Source organism: Hirundo rustica, chromosome 2, assembly GCF_015227805.2.
Source record: "Hirundo rustica isolate bHirRus1 chromosome 2, bHirRus1.pri.v3, whole genome shotgun sequence".
In the NCBI taxonomy this organism is placed as follows: Eukaryota; Metazoa; Chordata; class Aves; order Passeriformes; family Hirundinidae; genus Hirundo; species Hirundo rustica.
The window spans coordinates 51,057,710-51,077,664 of record NC_053451.1 but is presented as its reverse complement, the minus strand read 5'-3'; the positions used below and the strand labels follow the sequence as shown (position 1 = coordinate 51,077,664).

Below are 19,955 nucleotides of genomic sequence, written 5' to 3'. Positions count from 1 at the left end.
TATAGTTCAGTCATAATTAAAAAACAAAACAAAACAAAAAACCAAACAAAAAAAACCAAACCAAACAACAACAACAACAACAAAAAAACAAACAAACAAACAAAAAAACCAACAAAACCACAAAAAAAACAAAACAAAACAAAACAAAACAAAAAAAACCACAAAAAACCCACAAAAAAAACACAAAAAAACCACAACCTCACAGGGACATGGTATCTTTTTCAGCAAAACCCAGCTTTTTAAGATGGGTAAGTTGTTTCCCTTGCACATGCACATTCTGAAATTCAGTCTCCAAAACTGTTTAGTACCTCTAACAAGACCTTATTCAAGCACCTGAAGTGTAAAGGAGGTTTTATTTTGCTTAGTGATCAGAAATTAGAGTAATACTAATTTCCTGTTTCTTAGGGTTATGTGAATACAGTGTTTGCAAATAGTTGCCACCTGTTTGGACAAAAAAGCCCAGTGGGCTGCTGGAGTCTGCACTTGGCGTGTCTGACCACTAAACGGTAGTGTTGTATTGCAACTGGTAAAGAGAAATACATGAATGTGGCAGAAGAAAACAAACCAGTCCAGATCTAGTTGAACTTTGCTACCAAGTCTTAACTATTTTTCCGTTGCCTACTAATGGCCCACTAATTACATCTTCTGCTGTTAAATCAGCCATCCTATCAATGTTTGATTGTCCTGAAAAAACTTCCTCTGTTTAACATGAATTTATTTCATGTGTGAGGAGATTTTTTTCTTCTCTGTTCCTGTACAAACTTTGTTCTGGTGTTTGAATTGTCCATCACAAGCATGCTGATCTGTTGTGCAGTTGCTGTGGGATTTTATGGTGACTAGCAGGATGCAGTCTCCTCCAGTGCAAAAGCCACATTCTTGTGGCTCTCGTCCTGTCTGCCATGAAGCAGTTTTTGACAGGAGGAGTCTCAAGTGGCTCTGTTGGTGATTCCTGTAGAGAAACCTTTCGTGAGTCTGAATGCTAGTGCTTCTCAGTATTGCAGTCACACATAAGCCCATGAGGTGTCTGTTGCTTTCCTCAATTTCTCTAGCAAAGTAGCTTCTTTACTCAATTAGTTTGAGTTTAACGGAGAAATTATTTAGGTTTTACATAATGTTTTGAGCCAAAGTAAAGCAGCTACTGTGCGTTAGTACTGCAAACTTTCTACTATCTTTATGTAAATTTTAAAGGACTAGGGTGAAAGCTTTTAAGAAGGGCTTGTGTTCTTAAAAAGTGAGAAAAAAGAGAAAAGTGAACACGTTTCTCAACAGGAATGTGAACATTCAAAAAACCTAATTTAAGTTGACTGGTTTTTTAGATGTACCATCATTTTGTGCAACCCAGAAAAGTAAAACAGAATATTAAGATTAGTGTATAAAGCATAGTGTGGAAAGGTTTTATTGTCCTTAAGAAATACTTTACTGACCAAGAAAGACATATTTTACTGATTACATATTTTAACTGAAGAAATAGGTGATTTTTCCGTCAGGTTGTTTTTGTTTTTGTTTTTGTTTTTTTCCAAAAAAAAATCCTACAGGCTGACTTGTGTATGTCGCAGAATGGATGTTGATGAATAGAGACATTGTAGAAGTAGGCAGATACCACATCTTCGGCAGCTAGAAAGGGAGAGAAACCTCTGTATTGGTGGCAGAGGAAGCAAAATGAAGAGCAGTGAGTCCTGAGCCATCGCTGACCAACATGCAGCTGAGGGGAGAATGTGTGTGAGGCAAGTGAAGCAGGACTAGCCAGGGCATGGGGATGCTGACTTGCTTTCCCACTGTTCCTGTCAAGCAGCAGGTGAACAAGCTATTTCTGCTGCTTTTGAGGGTGAAAATTCCTATGTTTTTAACTATTTTGGTGTCTTGTGTTCATCTGATTTGGGGACACACACAAACAATTGGAAGCATTAATCTGCAAAGAGCAGCTCCAGCCAGCTCGAACCCCTGCGGTAACATCTCTTCATTTACAGAAACCCCCATGGTATCTTCGCCTCTTCATTTACAGAGGGCACTCTTGTAATGAGAATCTCATGATAAAATGCTCTTCTTCACTGGAAAGCTCTCACAGCTTGACGATGCAGTTGTCACCATGGAGATTTCCCTCCAAGAGCAAAGAATGAATTTGGTGCCGTTCCGCTTTGGGAATGTGTAGCAGATAGTTCCCAGTGGCTTCAGCTGAGCCACCACCTGAGGAGAGAACTTGGATCAGAAGCTGAGACAGGAAGTACATACACACTGGTGATAAATTATATTTTTTGTAGGTGACCAGATCTCAAGAAATGGCATGTGTGTAATGACAGATAAATGTGAAAGCGTATGAATAAGAGCCTCAGAGCCTGAGCCAAAAGGAAGGGAAATAGACTTGCCTTAACCTTGGAGGAAATATTCAAATGTGATGGTCTGTGAATTCCAGCTGAGGTATACTTCCTTTCCCTCAGAAAGAAGGGAGAGCCTGAGGTTCCTTGAGGAAAGGGGAGGAAAAAAAAATACTTGCTATCAAATGCATTTAGAAAGAGTAGGTATTACTCTTTCCCCTCTCCGAAGGCCTTATCAATATGTTTGGATTTCTCATTTCACAGAAATTACCTAAAAAGCAATACGGAATGATTAATTTGTGATTTTCCTGAAGCTGTGAAATACTTCTGTGCGAGTACCAGTTGATTGTTTTATTGCTCTGTCTTCTGAGGGAAGCTCTACACAATAAGCAGCATGGTACAAAACTGAACAAAGCATTGGGAAAGCTAATATGGGATGCTGGGAGATAAATGGGATAATACAGGAGGTCTCTCCTGATACTGCATTTCTGCTAGGATTAAGAAGTGATTTTTTCCCCCTCTACTCTGCTTTCCTGAGACCAGCAGGGGAGTGCCACTGATCGTTTCTGATCACCAGAAATGATCAGAGGGTTGGAGCACTTACCATACGAAGAAAGATCGAGAGAGTGGGGGTTGTTGGGCATAGAGAAGGGAAAGCCCTGGGAAACCTTATAACAGCCTTTGAGAACATAAATGGGGCTTGCAAGAAGTCGGGACAAACTTTGTACCAGGTCCTGTTGCAATAGGACAAGGGGTTTTGAATGGTTTAAAATATTTTTTAAACTGAAAGAGGGTAGGTTTAGATTAGATATTAGGAAGAAAATCTTTACTGTGAGGGTAGTGAGGTACTGGCACAGGTTTCCCAGAGAAGTTATAGGGCCTCACCCTCCACCTTTAACTGGAGATGTTGAAGACCAGTGGCAGGGCTCTAAGCAGCCTGGTCCAATGGAAGACGTCCCCACTCAGGGGGTTGGACTAGAGGAACTTCAAGGTTCTTTGGAGCCCAAACCATTTTATGATTCTATTATTTGTAAGCCCTCAGGGATATTCATAGCTGTCATGAGACTTGTTACTGACTGCCAGGGTAGATGGCAGTGAGATAAATTCAGTAACTGAGATATTCCTCCATGAAGCAATAGATAAAGAGTGGGGAAAGGGATAAAAATAAGTACTGCAAAGGTAGGGGTTAGTGGAAAATGTGGTTTGGCTAAGGAGAAAAATTAAGTGAAAATACCAGTAAAGATCAAATTTAATCTTAAGGGGAGGAGCTTTTTTTTTTTTTTTTTTTTTTTTTTTTTTTTTTTTTTTTTTTTGATTTTGAAAAATCAGCCAGAGGCAAAATAAGAAAAGAAAAATAGTAGTAGAGAGGTATAGTGAGCTCCTTTGACATGAATAACTGAAGAGACCTGCCTAAGAATTAAACATTGTGTCTGAGTGAGCCAAAAGTAGCAGGAAAATGAAAACAAGCTCTATAATAAAACTCATAAAACTTGACACAAAATTAATGAGTCAGAGTCCTAAAATCATGACTCATTTAAACACTGAGGTTTTTCCAAGGATGAAACATTTTTTAGTGTCTTTTTCACTATCAGAGAGATGGTAATCAAACTCAACATGAGATTGTTTAAGGTTCAAAAGGCTACTTTAAAACAGATTTAAAACTTCCCATCTGGCTGATTATGGGGTGAAGTCCCTGGAAGGCAATTGCCACTGACTCTCTGCCTGCCCCCTCCTTTGGACTGTTCCTTCCCCACCAGCCTCAACTACCTCTCCGTCACTCTTCTCCTGGCTGGCAGCCCATGTCGTCTTCTTCCTTAATGCCTCATATTTTCCTTTTTCATGCTTCACTTCTCTTTTGCTTTTCATAAAGCCCCTATACTCACTTATCACTTGAGTTTTCCTTAGAGCCTTCTGCATCTTTTTTGGTTTAACCACCTCATTTCTTTGTCCTCACTTTTCTTTCTAGCTCTCCAACAGCCGTGATGCCTGAGGGCATGCCAGCTTGAGGTTTTCTCACTGCTCATCCAAAACAGCCTTCAGCTTTAATTCAAATTGAGTCGTTATTAAAAGAAGACAAACACACAGAACAACCCCTCCTTCTTTTCTGTCCAAGAGCCCAGCACTATGAAAATTGTAACAAAGACATGAGATAATAATCGTGGTGGTTGTGGTGTAATGTCCTGGTTCTATGAACTGTTCCTGAATGCAGTGGAAAACTTTGTTTCTTAATCTTTTTTAATTTAGAAATGTCAGTGTTTCAGTATTGACTTGATGTGTGGTCAACTTTAAAAGAGCAGAAAAGTATTCAACATGCTATGACTGATATACACAAAGAATTTAGTTCTGGGGTTTTTTTATGGATATGTTTTAAAATGTGAGTTTAGAAGGTCCCGGAATACAGCCAAGAATACAGCAGTTATAAAAGAGGATTGCGTCTGTAACTTTCATTTCATGCTTTTAGTGAAAGGATTGATCCCTTCACTCTCTCCATGCCTCCCTCCCTCCTTGATTTCCTCCTTCTTCTTTCTCTCCCTCTATTCCCCTTGCCTTTCCCTCTTTTTCCCTTGTGTTCTCCTTTCCTTCTCTCCCTCCCTCTGCCCCTCCTCCAAACCACTTCCAACTGCCCTTTCTTACTTGTGGTGAGAGGATATAACCAGGTATTGGCTCTGTGAGCTGCTGTTCTTGGGCCATCTGCACTCCACAACGTAAGGCACAACTTCTGGTGTTTTTTGTATGTATAAGAAGGAAGGTCTCCCTAACAGGGGTACCATCTCCAAAAAAGCAAAATTAAATGTTTCAGGCAAATCAAAGGAAAAGTCCCCATAGTAGTTAGGAGATTTGTCATTGGTTCCAAATGCTTGCCTGTTTAAATAAAGAAGGGAAAACAAAGATAGTTTTCCAGAATGCTTATAGTATATATTCTATATGGTGCAAAGCCAGTCCTGAGGCTGGGCTGGAAGACAAAGTTTGCCGCTCTTGCTGCCTGTTCTCCTTCTGAGACAGCTCCGCTGATCTGCTTTGTGCTTCCCTGGCAGCTGTGAGTGCTTGGCCAATCTAGGTCCCCCCTGGTCCCTTCTGGGGACACAGCTGCTGTGTTGCTTGGGCTACAGGGTCAAAGCACAGTAGTAGCTACTGAGGTACAGAATAATTTGGGGGTCTTCCTAGGCAGACACCTGTGTTTCCCACTAGAAGGGCATGTGGGCATCCTGAGTCATTTACTAGGGCAATGATGATTCGTGTGGAATCCAGGCTTCACTGCATACAACTTACTCAGGGGACTTTAGGCATGACAAATTTTTCTGCTTCCTCTGTTTTTTGTGGTTATGGCTAGGTCAGCCAGTTTTATTTATGTGGATTGCCGAAAGCCAAAACCTGTACTAGTGATCAGTTTTCTGTTGCTTGCCTTTCTCACCACCAATGCAAACACTCCCTGACTCTGCTAATGCTACTATTATTTATTCATTCCCTTACAAAATATGATTGACACCATGAGTGTTAAATAACATCTCTTTACCAGAAAGGTTTTTTGTTAAAAAGTCACAGAATATTTAGTACTGTGTGTGTGACAGACAATATTTTTTCATTTTCTTTTTATTTATGGTATACATTTGACTGCTCCTCCATTGGCTTTGTTTTCTTCGCTGTAAGAAATAAAACCTTATTTCCGAAAAAGATGGTGCCTTGAAAACAACAGAAAAGTCCAAGGGAGTCTTTTGTAATTTGCTGATTTAAAAACTGACAAATTTTAAAGCTGATCACATGCAACAGAGCACACTGACCTCTAAAACACTTGTATGGTCCAGCTTAGGTGATAGAAATTCTTGATCTTCTAAACTGTAACTTTTTAGGAGCCATGTTCTCCAAAACTGAAAATGGGTAATTACTGCAGGTCCTGTTGCTTAGCTGATGACTTGGTGTGAATAGAAAGTGTTTGCAGATTTCTCTCCAAAAAAGCCTGGAAATGGGTGCTGTGTATTTGTCAGATGCCTTTTAATTTAACTGCTGAGGAGTGTGAACTTGCAGAGAAGGCCAGGAATGCTGAGGCAGAAAGGATAGAAAATGCAGACAGTGAAGAACATCTCAGGGCTTTCAACAGTAATATAAAAAGGTACTGGAAACCTTAAGAGAAGTTACTCTGGAAGAAGATAGATTTGAAAGGAAATTGTGGTCTTGCTATAACCTTTCTAAGAGCTAGAATTATAATTCCAAAATTATTAAAATTTCAGAAGGGAAGAAAAAGCTGTAATTTTACATAGAGTATGAAACTGAAGGCAAGGAGAAAAGAGGCAAGCATAAGAACACTTTAAATTGTAAGTGTAAAGTTTAATAAAACCCAAAGATATCTAAGCACAAATTATTTTTTGTGTGTTAATCTTATTTTCTTTCTTATTAGCATTTAAATTGTACTGGTTGAACCTGAGATACTTTAAAAATGTGAATAGTTGACCCTGGTTATGTGTTGCTACCTGAATTTTAATGTCTTGTTTAGGCTTGAGAAAAACCCTCTTAACTGGGCAGAGCCAAGCATTTTTGAGTCTTATTAAATCTATGTTTTTATTTTTGTCTCAAAAATGAATTTGTATTCATGTTTGTTGTCAAAATAGCTCAACTTTGTCCCTAGAGCTGCTTATTAGAACTTGATTTGATTCTAATGCTCTGCTTGGTATAAAGACAAATGTAAAAGTTATCTCTCCCCAGAAGTGTGTCAAACTTGGGAAGCAAAAAGGAAATCACAGGATTTTTAATGTTATTCTGCAAATTAGTAGGTTTTGTACATGCAGTGGGAGAGGTGGCAATTTCAGGGGAACTTGACTGAAGGGAAGAGATGTTTGAAGTTTGGTGGGAGTATGGGGTGGGAAGATAGGCAGGATATGTCTTGTGGACAAAAAAGAAAGATGGGAAGTAAATGAGTTTATTTAAAGGTTGCTGAGGCTGATACACTAATAGAACATAAACTGAGTAGGAACATGGTAAAAAGCTCGATCAAATATTTATCAAATTTTTGATGTTGGTGTTCAGGTAGTGTGTAGTGTTAAGATGACAGTGGTCATAGAAATAGGATTGTGGTGGATCTGCGAGTTTAAAAGTATACTCATTGCTTAAGGAAAGGATAATATCGGAAGAACCTTTGTCCCTTTTTTGGTTTATTTCATCTAGTTGTTCTCTCAGTTTCCTGGGGTTTTATTTGTGTGTGTCTGTGTGTGTGGTTTTGTTTTGTTTTTGTGGGGTTTTTGTTTGTTTGTTTGTTTTTAGTTATTTGCTAATGTTCTGCCTTTAAAATAGTTTTAATTATGAATAGTAGTCTACAAGCAAGTCACGACATGTACCGCTATTTTTTTTCCTTAAGACATTTCTGCTATAGAGGCTCATAACTGTTGTGGATGTCAAAGCCTTCAGGCATGTTTCTGGGAAGGATGATATGAATTTTATAACCCCTAGACACCAGTTACTTCAGACTGATGGGAGTACTTTTTATGCCAAAATCTGGCAAAATCTCATTTGGTAATTCTTTCACTTGTGTTTTTGTGGACTTTAATGCTTTTTCTGAGGGGCTTGTTTAGATGAGCTGGACTGTTCTCAACTGTTCTATCAATTTTTAGAGACTGTTTATGTGTTGCTTTTCTGACTGTAGATTTGAAACTCTATTTGTAAAATTAGCCTTTTCAAACCGTGCACTCTTTAATTCTAAAACTTGATATAAAAAAATTTAAGCAAGCCTACTCTTTTAGAATCTTCTTGTAGATGTGAAGTGAGAACAGACTTTATCAAGTATCTTTGTTTTTTTTAAAGACAGATAGACATCTAATTTGTTTTTAAAATCTGTCAAAGCTGTATCAGTAAGTCCAAAATCAGATTTGGTAAAAGTCACTGATACTTTGTTTAATATGATTCCATATGATTGGAAAGATTTAATTGTTAAGCAGTGCCTTGTAAAATAGCTAAAAGCTGTTGCAAGGAAATCATAGGATAGAATGATTTAGGTTGGAAGGGACTTAAAGCTCACCTAGTTCCAATGTCCCTGCCATGAGCGGGGACATCTTCAAATAAATCAGGTTCTCAGAGTTGCCTCCAACTTGACTTTGAATGTTTCCAAGAATGGAGCATCTACCACCTCTCTGGGAAACCAGTTCCAGTGTTTCACTATCCCTGTTGTAAAAAACTTCTTCCTTATATCCACCCTCCTTTAATTTAGAACCGTTACCCGTTGTCCTATTGTGACAAGCCCTACTAAAATGTCTGTTCCCAGCTTTCTTCCAAGCCCCCTTCAGATACTGAAAAGCTGCAGTAAAGTCTCTCAAATCTCCTGTAGGGACATAAAAGCACACCAATGTAATCCTGACTGTTCATATATGGAAGTAGAAAGAGATTATCCTTTTACTCAGTACTAGAAGAATTATTCTCATCTGACTTGACTGTTCAGCTTGGTGCCTTCAAAGAGAACTTCACGTTGACTCTGGCATAGAGGGAGACTTTGTGAAGGAGGCTTACTTCACCTTTGTGAGTTTGATTCCCCATTGGAGAGATTTTGCAGAAATAGCTGCGTTTCATTCTGCATACAAAGCTGTAACCTTGTTTCATTGCAGCCAAATGATGGAGATGTGAACTGAAAAGCAAATTAATTACCCACTAGCTACTGAATGGTGCCTTTGCACAAACAGAAGGCGCTTACCTCATACCATAGGTGCATCATGTAATAAATCTGACAGTTATGGCATTTTGTCTTATCTTTCCCTGCAGTGTCCATAAAAGTGTTTCTCACTTGTAACAGATGGTCAGAGCAAAGCTTTGAAATTTATCTGGAGATGAAGCCCTGTTGATTCCATTAAAAGTGAAGAATTTTCATGCAGATGGAGACAAAGAGGGGTTTATTGTTGCAATTCTGATGATGAGGTATTTCATACCATGTCTTCCTTTCCTTTTTGTTTGCAGGTGATGTGCCTTCAGGATTTTTTTGGCGATGATGACATTTTTATTGCATGTGGACCAGAAAAGTTCCGTTACCAGGATGATTTCTTGCTGGATGAAAGTGGTAAGATGTATTCTTCAAATGTTTACAATGAGAGTAAAGGGAAGATTTCCGTAAAATGCTAATTAAACCAAAGCAAAATCACCTGGATTGATTTCAGAAATAGAAGAAATATTTAAATTCAAAATAATGAAAATAAGAGAATTGAAAGCAACAATAAAGCTATCTGTCTATTGCAGCATAAAACTTGAGTTCAGCTTGAACTTCACATATCATATGAAAAGTTGTGTTTGGTGGAATTCCTTTTTTTTGTAAGGTCTTTTGTGTTTTGTTTTTGACTTTATTCTGTTTCTTTATCACAATTTCTCAGGCTCTCAGTACCTACCTTTGAGATTTAATGACTCACAGGCAATGTGATATAGAAAGATAGATGCAATTCTTTATGAAAGATAAATGTAATCAGCAAATGCAGACAAAGTCATCTGAGAAAATTCAGGGAATTCTCTGTTTTTCAGGGGATGACTAATAAAATAATGAAATCAATGTATATAATACTCTAAAGAAAATGCGTGTTTTGTTTTCAGATACCTTTATTGTTACAAAGACTATTTCTGACTTGGGAATCACAATTGTAAGGAAAAAGAAGAAAAAACTAACTATAGGCTTTGTGCATTTAGACAAACAAATAACCAAACAAAGCTGCCAACAACATTGAATTTATTTTTGTGTAGAACAAGATGCAGCGAAAGTTTTATTGCTCCTACATTCTTTCTCAGTCCATGGTATCTTTGTAATCCATTGGTATCAAAATCTGTCATATTTTTTTCAAACTATCAAAGGTCTGAAAGAACACTTGACAGAAGAATCAGGGAAGATTTTGTTACAGTAGTAACCACTTCACAGTCATTATGTGCGTACCTGTTTAGCTTCACCACTTCATCACGTTTTTTGATGCAATTATGCTCTCACAGTTCAAGATGGTGTAATTACATTTTTCTGACTAACCTGTGAAGCTGAAGGGCTTCTTGGTTTACCCAGATCCAGAAAAATGCTCCATTAGCTTGTGTAGGAGCAGAAGGTGGCAACTTGTGAGTTGAAGGATGACTCTAAAAAAGGCGTTGTCTTCTGGGCACAAGAATGACCTTTTGTGTCAGGCACAGGCAGAAGCAGGAGCACCTTATGCATTCCTCTAGAGGACCCTATAATACAGAAATAAAAAACAAAATAGAGCACCAGGTCTGCTCTTTGCAGTAATGAAAGTTCTGTAGATGACTCTATGGCAAAATGTACTAATGGTGAAAAAGTGGCTTTAGCCATTTTTAGGATGGGAATTAGAAAGGTTGAGGGAGACATTTGACCAGCAAAGGAGTTTCCCAGGTGGCTTTGTGCTCAGAATGGAGGTTCTTGCCTTTAAGGAGGGGAGACCCAGATAGTTGATTGTGTCATCAGGGTTCACTTGTTTCGTCTGAAAGATGACACTGGTGGCTGCTCAGTGTCTCCTCACAGTGAACCCTGTGGCAGTTTTTCCAGCAAAGATGCAAGAAATGCTGACAGAAGATTTATCTAAGTCTCTTTTGGATATATGTAGGTGGTTTTTGGAGGTCTAATGCCAAAGCACAGACATAGCCTGACTCTGCTTAGTCTTTGTTTGTCTGACATACCAACATCTCTTTGGATAAGCAATATCTTTCTCTGAAACTTTGGTGCTTAAAATCATTTTTTATTGATCTTAAAGAAAGAGAAATCTTTAAAATCTATGCTGAAAATGCAACTTTAGCTATTTGTTATAGTGTTTGCTTTTCTGTCAGGTAAAGATTCTGTCAACATTGACTCTTTTTTACTGCAGGAGTGAAGAAAGGGGAGAAAATCAGATTTCAGACTATGTCTCTAATTCCTTTGAGATATGTACATCAACTTTGCTCTCTCTTTTTCAGGAGGTTTGGTATCAGAAAACTTGCTTAGGTTGGTTAGAATAATAGCTGATGTACCAACTGATATGTATCTAGTCAGCCTTCTCTGAGCAGGAGCAAGAGGTGGAGAGAAAATAATTTTTTATAAAGGAGCTTTTAACTTGTTTTGCTTGGCAAATGAAGTTTGTGGGATCACAGTGTGTCTGCGTGTTCCTCATCGTTAATGTAAAAACATTATAATTATTTGGAAGTGCTGTCCAACTATGCAGGGTTTGTAAAGCCTGTCTCTGCTTCTCTGAAAAATGTCTTGAAGATACTCTGCTGGTTTGTCCCTACATCCCTCCAGCATCCTCCAGGTTCAGCCAGATGATGATAACAACAGTTAAGGTGCTTCAACAGGACAAGTGAAGAAAAGCAAAATCTGAAGGTGGGAAAGAAAAGTAGAGAGAAGAAATATATAAACAATCAGAGTTCTGGGCTTTGGGGAATTACTTCTCAGGGTGGAAAAAGAATGCCATTGTTTTGTGGTCTGGGTTCAGAATTCTGGTACTAGAGGTGAGCAAGAGGCAAAGTTTGGGGTTGGGAGGCCAATCCCCTGTACTGGGTGGGATTCATTGTAGCTAGCACTAGGTAGCTGCACATAGGTAGTTGCCTGGGACTGAGCCATTCCCAGCAGATATCTTTCCCAGTAAATAAAACTTAGATTTACTGACAAAATAGATGGTAGATTTTTGGTTGACTCATTTGAAAGTGGATGTTTTGAACAGTTCATACGAATTATGCTCCAGAAATGTCTGGTTTGCTTCTCTAAAGGCATCTATATGCCTAATGTAGATGTTCTTGTCTACACTCCACGTTTTTAAAATTGCCTAAAAGGCTTCTAGGGTGAGATTAATTCCACCCTATCAGAACGGAAAATCTCATCTGCTTGCATTATTTCTAGTCATCTTTGTTTCTCCTGCTCCCGTGGCTTGCTCTTGCCTTTGGATAGCACATTCTAAAAGCCATAGAATCAGAAATTAGAAAAACCAGTCTAGAAGTCAGTGAATCAGTCTCCCCATCTAAGTTGGGATTAACATTCCATGTTTAATTTCTGGTATACTTGTCTAACAAGCCCCTTTAAAGCCTGTGATGAGGAAGGATCTGTATCCTCCCAAGATATTCTGTGCCTGTGGTAAACTCTTCTTACTTTACTATCTTCCCAAGATTCTTTTGCTATAAATGAAATCCATTACTACATTTCTTATCTACTTTGACCATGGGAAACAGATGATTCCTTTTCCTTTGAAAAAATCTGTGGGCTCATCAATTTTCTTTTCTTTAGGCTGAACAATTAGGTCAGCTTTGCTTTCAGTCTCAAACCTGCCCTTGAATGAGAGTGTGTGTTCCTTCTTTATATCATCTCTCTTCTCAGTTTTATGGCTTTCAGGAAGAGGCATTGCATATCCCTTTGGCAATCAGCTAAGAAAAGTCAGTTAATTAGGGATCCATCAAAGGGAAAAAACCAAGCAATCCTCACTACACATTGCAGTTTCTTCCCTGCCTGGACATACAGATGGTTTTCATGCTAAACACACTGTTTAAATATTCTGTTTATTGCAGAAACAATAGACATCATCCCCATCATAATTCCTAGCAATCATCTCCATGTCTGACATGATCAATAGATACAATAGCCACACATGCTTTCATCATGAGAGCTGCAGATGGGACATAAGGATGCATGTGAGTGACCATAAAATCAAGAAGTAAATACTCCTTGTTTATCAAGCATCAGTGGTGATGCTATTTTCACGGAAAGTTTTCTGGGGATATGTAAGCACAAAAGCATTACATTAATGAAGCACACATTACAGCAGCTTGTAAGAAGAAAGATTCCTCAGCGTAGAGTATGGCAGTGACTGCTTCAGGCTTTGTTAGCTTGTAGTTTTGGAAACTCTCCCAGGAATCCCAGGTTTTCTTTAACTGATGGTTTTTCAGTTTTCAAAGGAGAGGTCAGAGGATGCCTTTCAATAGCCTTTAGCTGTGTGTTGGCAAAGATTAAGGTTTAAGGGCCACACTTGCAAAAATATTTGCAATCAGCTGTTATTTAGGAACCTAAATAGGATTTTGCAATGTGAGTAACTCATGAGATTTGCCCTAATTCAAAACATCTCCTTTGCTTATACAGATATTTCTTTCTCAGCACTGTAAAATAAGAGAGTTTTGAGGCTGGCAGTATCGGACTTAATTTTTTTAAAATTAAATTATTTTTTATGTTCTGTTAATGTTTTCTGAGTGCTTTGGAACCTTGAGAGTTGCACAAAGAGAGCATGGCAGACTTCATCACGTACTGAGGTGCATAATGTACAAAAGCTGCAATCTCAGCTGTCCAAAGCCAGTGTCTCTGCCTCCAAGCAGAGTGTAACCAATATAGAATGTCTGGATGAGAAGACAACTGCAGATTGCTTGTCAAAAGCACATATTACTGTTATGGAAACAATGAGGAGAATGACTCTGTTTTAGGGGAAAATTAAGACTGGAACTTTGAAACCTAATTTCACTTTGCTGGCCTGTGTTAGTCCTCTGCTCAGCATCTCTGTGCCAGCAGCGTTACTGCTCCATCTTGCCAGCAGCAGACAACATGCCAGGAAAATCTGAGTCCCGTGGTGTCCGCACACATGTGCGTGTGTGCATGGAGGCATTCACACGCATCTGATCCAGTAACTGCAGTTAAGGTCACGGGTATCATGTTTATCCCTCTTAATAGCTGTCATGTTTCTGCAACCTTCATTAATCTGTCCTTCCTAAAAGAGGCAGGAAGGGGAAGTCAGTTACAGTCCTCATCTACCCTGATTTATAGGACAGAGACTGATGTGTTAAGCAGCTTTTGGCTGGACTTAGGAGTGGAGAGCGTGCTGGCTGACTTACTCTGCCCTCATCAAAAACGCGTGCTTTGGCAATTGGAAAGTAATGGTGGGTTCTGGGGACTTTGAGATACAACTTTTCTTTCAACAGAGGCATAAATATAAAGTGTTCTGCTGCAGTGTGATATTTTCAAATGTCAACAACCAATGGGCCTTGGAAAGAGGAAGAAACAAACGTACGAGGAAGAAACAAACTAAGGCAGGGGAAACCAGGCTCTGGCTGGATGTACCACTGAGACTAGTGGTTCAGAACGGGAAAAAAGATAGTTGTTTTCCAAGAGCTCTGCATCCAATGCCCCCTTTATCTTCCTGCTCCAAGGCCTCCATTTTCATCTCCACCCTCTCTTGGTGCTGTAGGCAGTTGCACAGTACCCTCAGCTCCCTCCCATTTGGCACATCAGTGCAGTCCTCATTCCCTTCCTCTCAGTAAGTACATTAACAGTGTCTCTCTTTTATCCAGTAGCAGGGCATTCCTCAGCTTTCCCCAAAACTCTAACCCCTCACTGAGAGCACCTGTGTCCAGCTGTGCTGGAAGTACCTCCCTCCTGTGCACCCAGCCCGGCTCTGGCTGCCTGGAAGCACTCGGCTGTAGGGCAGCATGAGTGACTCACTTGTTTCGGTTGTGTTAAACTCTTGAAAGGAGGATGCTGATCTTCAGTTAAATACTCAGAGCAGGCTGTTAGCGTGATCGTCAGGTGGCTGTTAATATAATATCATGTGGTGTTCATTAAATAAAATCTGTAGTAACGCTTGAGTCAAATGAGCTGCTCACATGAAAAATGCATTCATAGAAGTTCAGTTTTATTCTATGCAGCATTTCTCTTAATATATGTCTTTGCTCTAGGTATGTTCTTGATTACAAAAGCCCACTTCTTTATCTCTTGTCTGTAAATTTGCTTTCAGTATTCTCCACTGTGTCTCACAGGTATACTTATTTGAGACATTGCTTCTCACCTTTCCGCCTAAGCCTCTCTAGCAGAGAAAGCTTGGCCGCTTTTAAATCATAAAAGCTCTGCTTCCCCCCCACAGCTGGCAGATTTATAGACACGAATAAGGGATGTTAGAGCTTTCAGGAAGATGACATATGTGCTTTTCAGTCCAGATTTACACTGAAATGCATGTCCCTTTCCCCAACTCCTCTCCATGCATGCATTCATGCGTATTTGCATAGTTATCACTTTTCATCCATGTTGCACTGAAGAAGTATGTATAGCCAGGAAAAATTGTGGTCACTTACAGCTTACAAAAACAGCCATTTAAACTGGCCAAACAGTAAAATGGCAGTTAATGCTAATTCATTCTGCTCATTGAACCAAATGTTTTTCAATATGTTTTCTGCAGTATTTGCTTCCCCTGATGTCTGTTAAAAATAGCATGAATGAAATACTATCCAATAAGGTAGAATTGGTGGAAATTCCCATTTCATTTGCATAATGAGGAACGAGTGTGCATATTCCTTCAACCTTTTTCAGGAGCAAAGCTGATTTTGGATATAAAAGTGCTGAAAAACTTTGTGGCAAAAAATATCAATGATTTCCTCAATAATATTTACATAGTAATAAATTGTATTTATATTGGGAATTTATAAAACTTCAGCTTATTTTAAAGAAAAGAGAAATGTTATTAAACATCATCAATACCATTTTCTAATGTACAAGGGAATTTAATCATAACTGCTAGTGTTAGTAAATAAGAGAGTAGAGTGAATATTTATTTGTTTCCTATAACTTGATATTTTTGCTCTTTCATTTTTATTTTTTTCTTGTAACTTCTTGAATATTTAGATTAATCCAGTGGTCCAGGAGAACATTTTTCTTACAGAACATTTTGAGCTGTTTTCCCAAACTGTGAATACCTCAGTTGTATATCCAAATGCAGAAAGTGCAATTCCAATGTTTATGACCACTTTTCTAAACAGATTTTCAGTTCTGGGGAATAAACACAGAAATTTGATACACACAACACGGTAGATCTTGGGACTCCAGCTCTTATTTTGATTGTCTCATTCTTTTGCCATGGAAGTTGCAGCCTTTGATGATATTCCAGTTTGTATGATATTCCATTTGAGATCACAGGTTCAGTTTTGAGCTTGTGTGTTCAGTCTGATCCTCAAAAGATGGTAGCTTCCAAAACAGCAGCTTTCTTTCAGTTCTTTTTAGGAGAGATTCTTTGTTTTGCTTTTTCAGTTCTAGTGATGATGGAGGTAGAAGATAGTAGCTGTATATTATAACCTCCTCCACCAAGTGTTTTGAGTTGACTGGTGAAGAACATAGAGAAGTTTCACATCAGAGATGTTTAGAAATTACATTTTCCATATGTTTATCTTTGTGCTTTTCTTGTCTTCTTAGTCAGGTAAAATGGAGCATACGTTGTTGGTAATCTTGGCAAGTACATTTGTACTTTTCACAGTTTGCAGATACTTTATAATGCTGGAAACCATTAAAATCTGGTCAATTTCTGAAACAGTGGTCCGTTGCAGGAGATCCTTTGAGAGTCCCATTACAAGTCACAACTTTGAGATGAATAATTCTTGTGGCATCAGTGTTTCATCATTCAGTCTGAGAACCTGAGCAAACTGTGCAGACTGCTAAAGTGTATTATGATGTGCCCTGTAGACATGCCTGTTTGTTGGGTGGCATTGTTATACAGAGATTTTGTGTGGAGATTAGACTCACCAGCAGTAAAATTGGACTGACTTGCTAAATTGACCACTGTAATTTTCTACTTTTCATTATTGATACAGGCCCTATACCTGGAGTTTTATCATGTCTTGACTAAATCTATGAACCTTTTTTTAGTGCCAGAGCTGTCCAGATGCTATATTTTGAAAAGAGCATAATTATTTGAAATCTAGAGTTATTTAGCTTTTAGAAAAAAAACCAAAAAATGTTCTGAAGGCATATGAGGAAAATGTCTTCATCCTTAATACTCATTAAAAGCTTTCTTTTAAAGTCTTATCAAACATAAACTTCAGCACAGCAGCTGGGAGAGAATCAAACATAACCTGGAAAATATTTCAAAGCAATAAATTCAGAAAATGGAGTGCATCAGTGATAGATATTTGTACGTATATAGTCCTACATATTCATTGAGGTAGTGTGCATACAGACTCTAGTATATCAGGCGTAAAGACCAGTAGAAGAATTCTGAATAATGGCTGTGTTGGTCTGAGCTGCAAAACTGGCGGCTCACAATGTGTGCTGCAAGAGAGGTTTGGTGCTGTTATTTTCAAAATGCAACCTGCAGAAATTTCCCATTGAGTGCCTCGAAAGTCTTACCTGACAGCTCAGGTTGCTTCTGTGAACACTCACCTACAAATAAACTTTATTCAGAGCATATCCTCCTGCAGGAGAACTGGATGCTAATTATATGCATAAAGTAATATAAGGCTGAGTAATCTTCAGGAAGTCTCATGTTGCCATGGAATTGAACACCCGTAGGTGGTAGGTCATGGAGCTCTGATTTGGCTTCTTTTATTCTTCAGTCAGAGCTTTTAAAAATTTTGTTCTAGAGGAATTGCAACCCTGGTTGGTTTTTTTATTATTATTTTTGTTGTTGTTTTGGTTTTGTTTTGTGTTATTTTTTTATTTTTCCTTTTGAAATAAAATATTTTAGGGACTTAAATTTTATTAAAGCAAGAAGGGGGGAAAACATGAGATTTCATTCTTTCAAATGAAGGATCTGGTCTAAGGAAAGTTTGTAGAAGACTGCTAATTATGTATTTCGAATAGTAGTTAAAAGACAAAGAAGTTGCTTAGTCTTTTCTCTTACTCTGGAACAGAAAAGAGAATTTTTTTTCTCAGATACTTAGAATTGTTAAGATTGTCTAGTGAAGAAAGAGGACAACTTACAGGGTAAGGCAGTTGCTGATGAGGACACTGTGTTCAGAAAGAAAAAAATCCTGGAAGAGAACAAATTTGATTAAGCTTTATACAAACTATTTCTCTATTAAACTTTACATGCTCTTTCTGTTTTGCAAGCACATATTAATGTCTTCAGAATAAGTGACTTCAGAAAATGGAATAGATTTATTTTTACACGGCAGTTGTTGTATACTGCAGGGCTGTAAGATAAGCAATATTCTTTTCTGCTTAAAAATATAAATTGGGAAATCATAGGAAATATACAGCAGGGAGCCTAACTTTGGGATCAAGTAAATGCTTGACATCAACTTTAAAATTTGAGTTTTTTATTTAATACTTAAGCATTTAATAATAAAGACAAACCTTCATAAATAAAACAGGATACCTTTTAAAAATCACTTTGGGGAGGACCTGTCTCCTGAGATTCTGGTGGGAGTCTTCTGGGATCGTAGCTCAGACTACATGTAGACAGATAGCTGTGATAGCTCTTAGCAGCAGGAGAAATTCTAGCTTATTATGAGGTACATTAGACTTCCTAGATGCATATTACAGACAAAATGCTACCTGTGCTGATTGAGGACATTTATCTATTTAGATTTAGTACTCTTAATAAAAATTATATTGCAAAAAAAAGCTGTCTTAGGAAGAACATTAGATGTAATCATATATTAATTTCATTTATGTTGACCAGAAAACTAAACAAACCATCACAAACTTAGGTTATGATACAATGTAGGAATGGAAGATCTACTATCTCAATTTTTTGTCCTCTATACTCTGCAAAAAACAAAACACATCATGGGAGAAAAACCCCGTTTCTAATCAGAATCTTTGGAGAAATGTAAATGACTGTCCCAGAGAAGAATGCAGAAGTTGAGTCAGTTGCAAAGTGTATCATGTATGAGTAAGACCTGTTCAGGAAAAAATGAGTTTGTATAGGCTATTAAGACAGTAACAGCATTTAGTGCTCTGCACCTTCCTGTAAACCAAAACCCCTGATATTAGTCAAGCTTGTCTGTCATTTTTTCTTGATCTGACTTTCCATATTGAATAAAAATAGTCTCTTTGAGTTTTCAGAGAGGACATCAGCCTATGAATAAACTCATGTGTAAACTTCAAAACACTCCTCTGACCAATCACTGAAGTATGCTGTGGTACACAGAATGAAAGATGGTTTCATGGGCTATTTCCCACCCAACATCCATTTTCAATCTGCAATTATTTAAACTTTCTCAGAAAAAAAAACCTGTCACTGGGACTACACACCTCAATAAGTGTTGTGGTGTTAGCAGATGTTCTTAGTAAAGCCACATTTTCCAGATATCCCGCTGTTAGCCTATTGCCAGGATGACTCAGCCTGTTTACTTTAGTTTTATCTAAATAATTATAGTAAAATTTAATTGCCTGAACCAGATAGCGTTCAAGGAGAACTCATTAATATAAGAGACAAAAGCTGCCTAGGGATTTGTGAATTAGAGACAGCTCTGGAGTCCTTGACATTTTTTAACTTGAGAGACTTAATTTCTGGGTTTTCTGTTGATGGGTAAAGCAGTGTTGCGATACGTCTGCTTGGTACTGTTGTGGAGGTTGAAGAAGCGAAAATGTGGGTGGTCTGAAAATTGTGTGTGCTTGTAGATGGCAGGTGAGTTTTGTTGCCCACCCTGCAGCACAGCTCATGGAATGAGGCATGAGAGTCCAGGTGTGAATATTGGTTTAATATCAGCATATAAAAGTGCTTTGCTTTAGTAAGAGTACTGTCTTTAATTGTTTGGTGCATGGGGATTCATCTGTAACTGTTGAGAAGATCCATTACTACTTACTGTAGTAAGTTTCAATCTCCAGTTTTGCCTTTTATCATGTCTCCATTTGTAGATTCCTTAGTCTCTGGTTAGTTTGATATTTCTCTGATGTTGCAGCTTGGTATTTTTTTCTTATGTGTATGAAAATTTGATAAAAACATTCAAACCCGCTACTAATATTTGACACTAAATGTTCTT

The 19,955-nt window shown here is 38.2% G+C and overlaps 1 protein-coding gene across 4 annotated transcripts in view; it reads left to right on the top strand.

Moving 5' to 3' along the window:
- DCLK1 (doublecortin like kinase 1) overlaps positions 1-19,955 on the top strand; it is a 229,351-nt gene that overhangs the window by 107,231 nt on the left and 102,165 nt on the right. For all 4 annotated transcript variants that reach the window (XM_040055301.1, XM_040055302.2, XM_040055307.2 and 1 more), the window contains exon 4: positions 9,243-9,342. In XM_040055301.1, the coding sequence (XP_039911235.1) occupies positions 9,243-9,342 (100 nt within the window). The remainder of the gene's footprint in view (positions 1-9,242; positions 9,343-19,955) is intronic.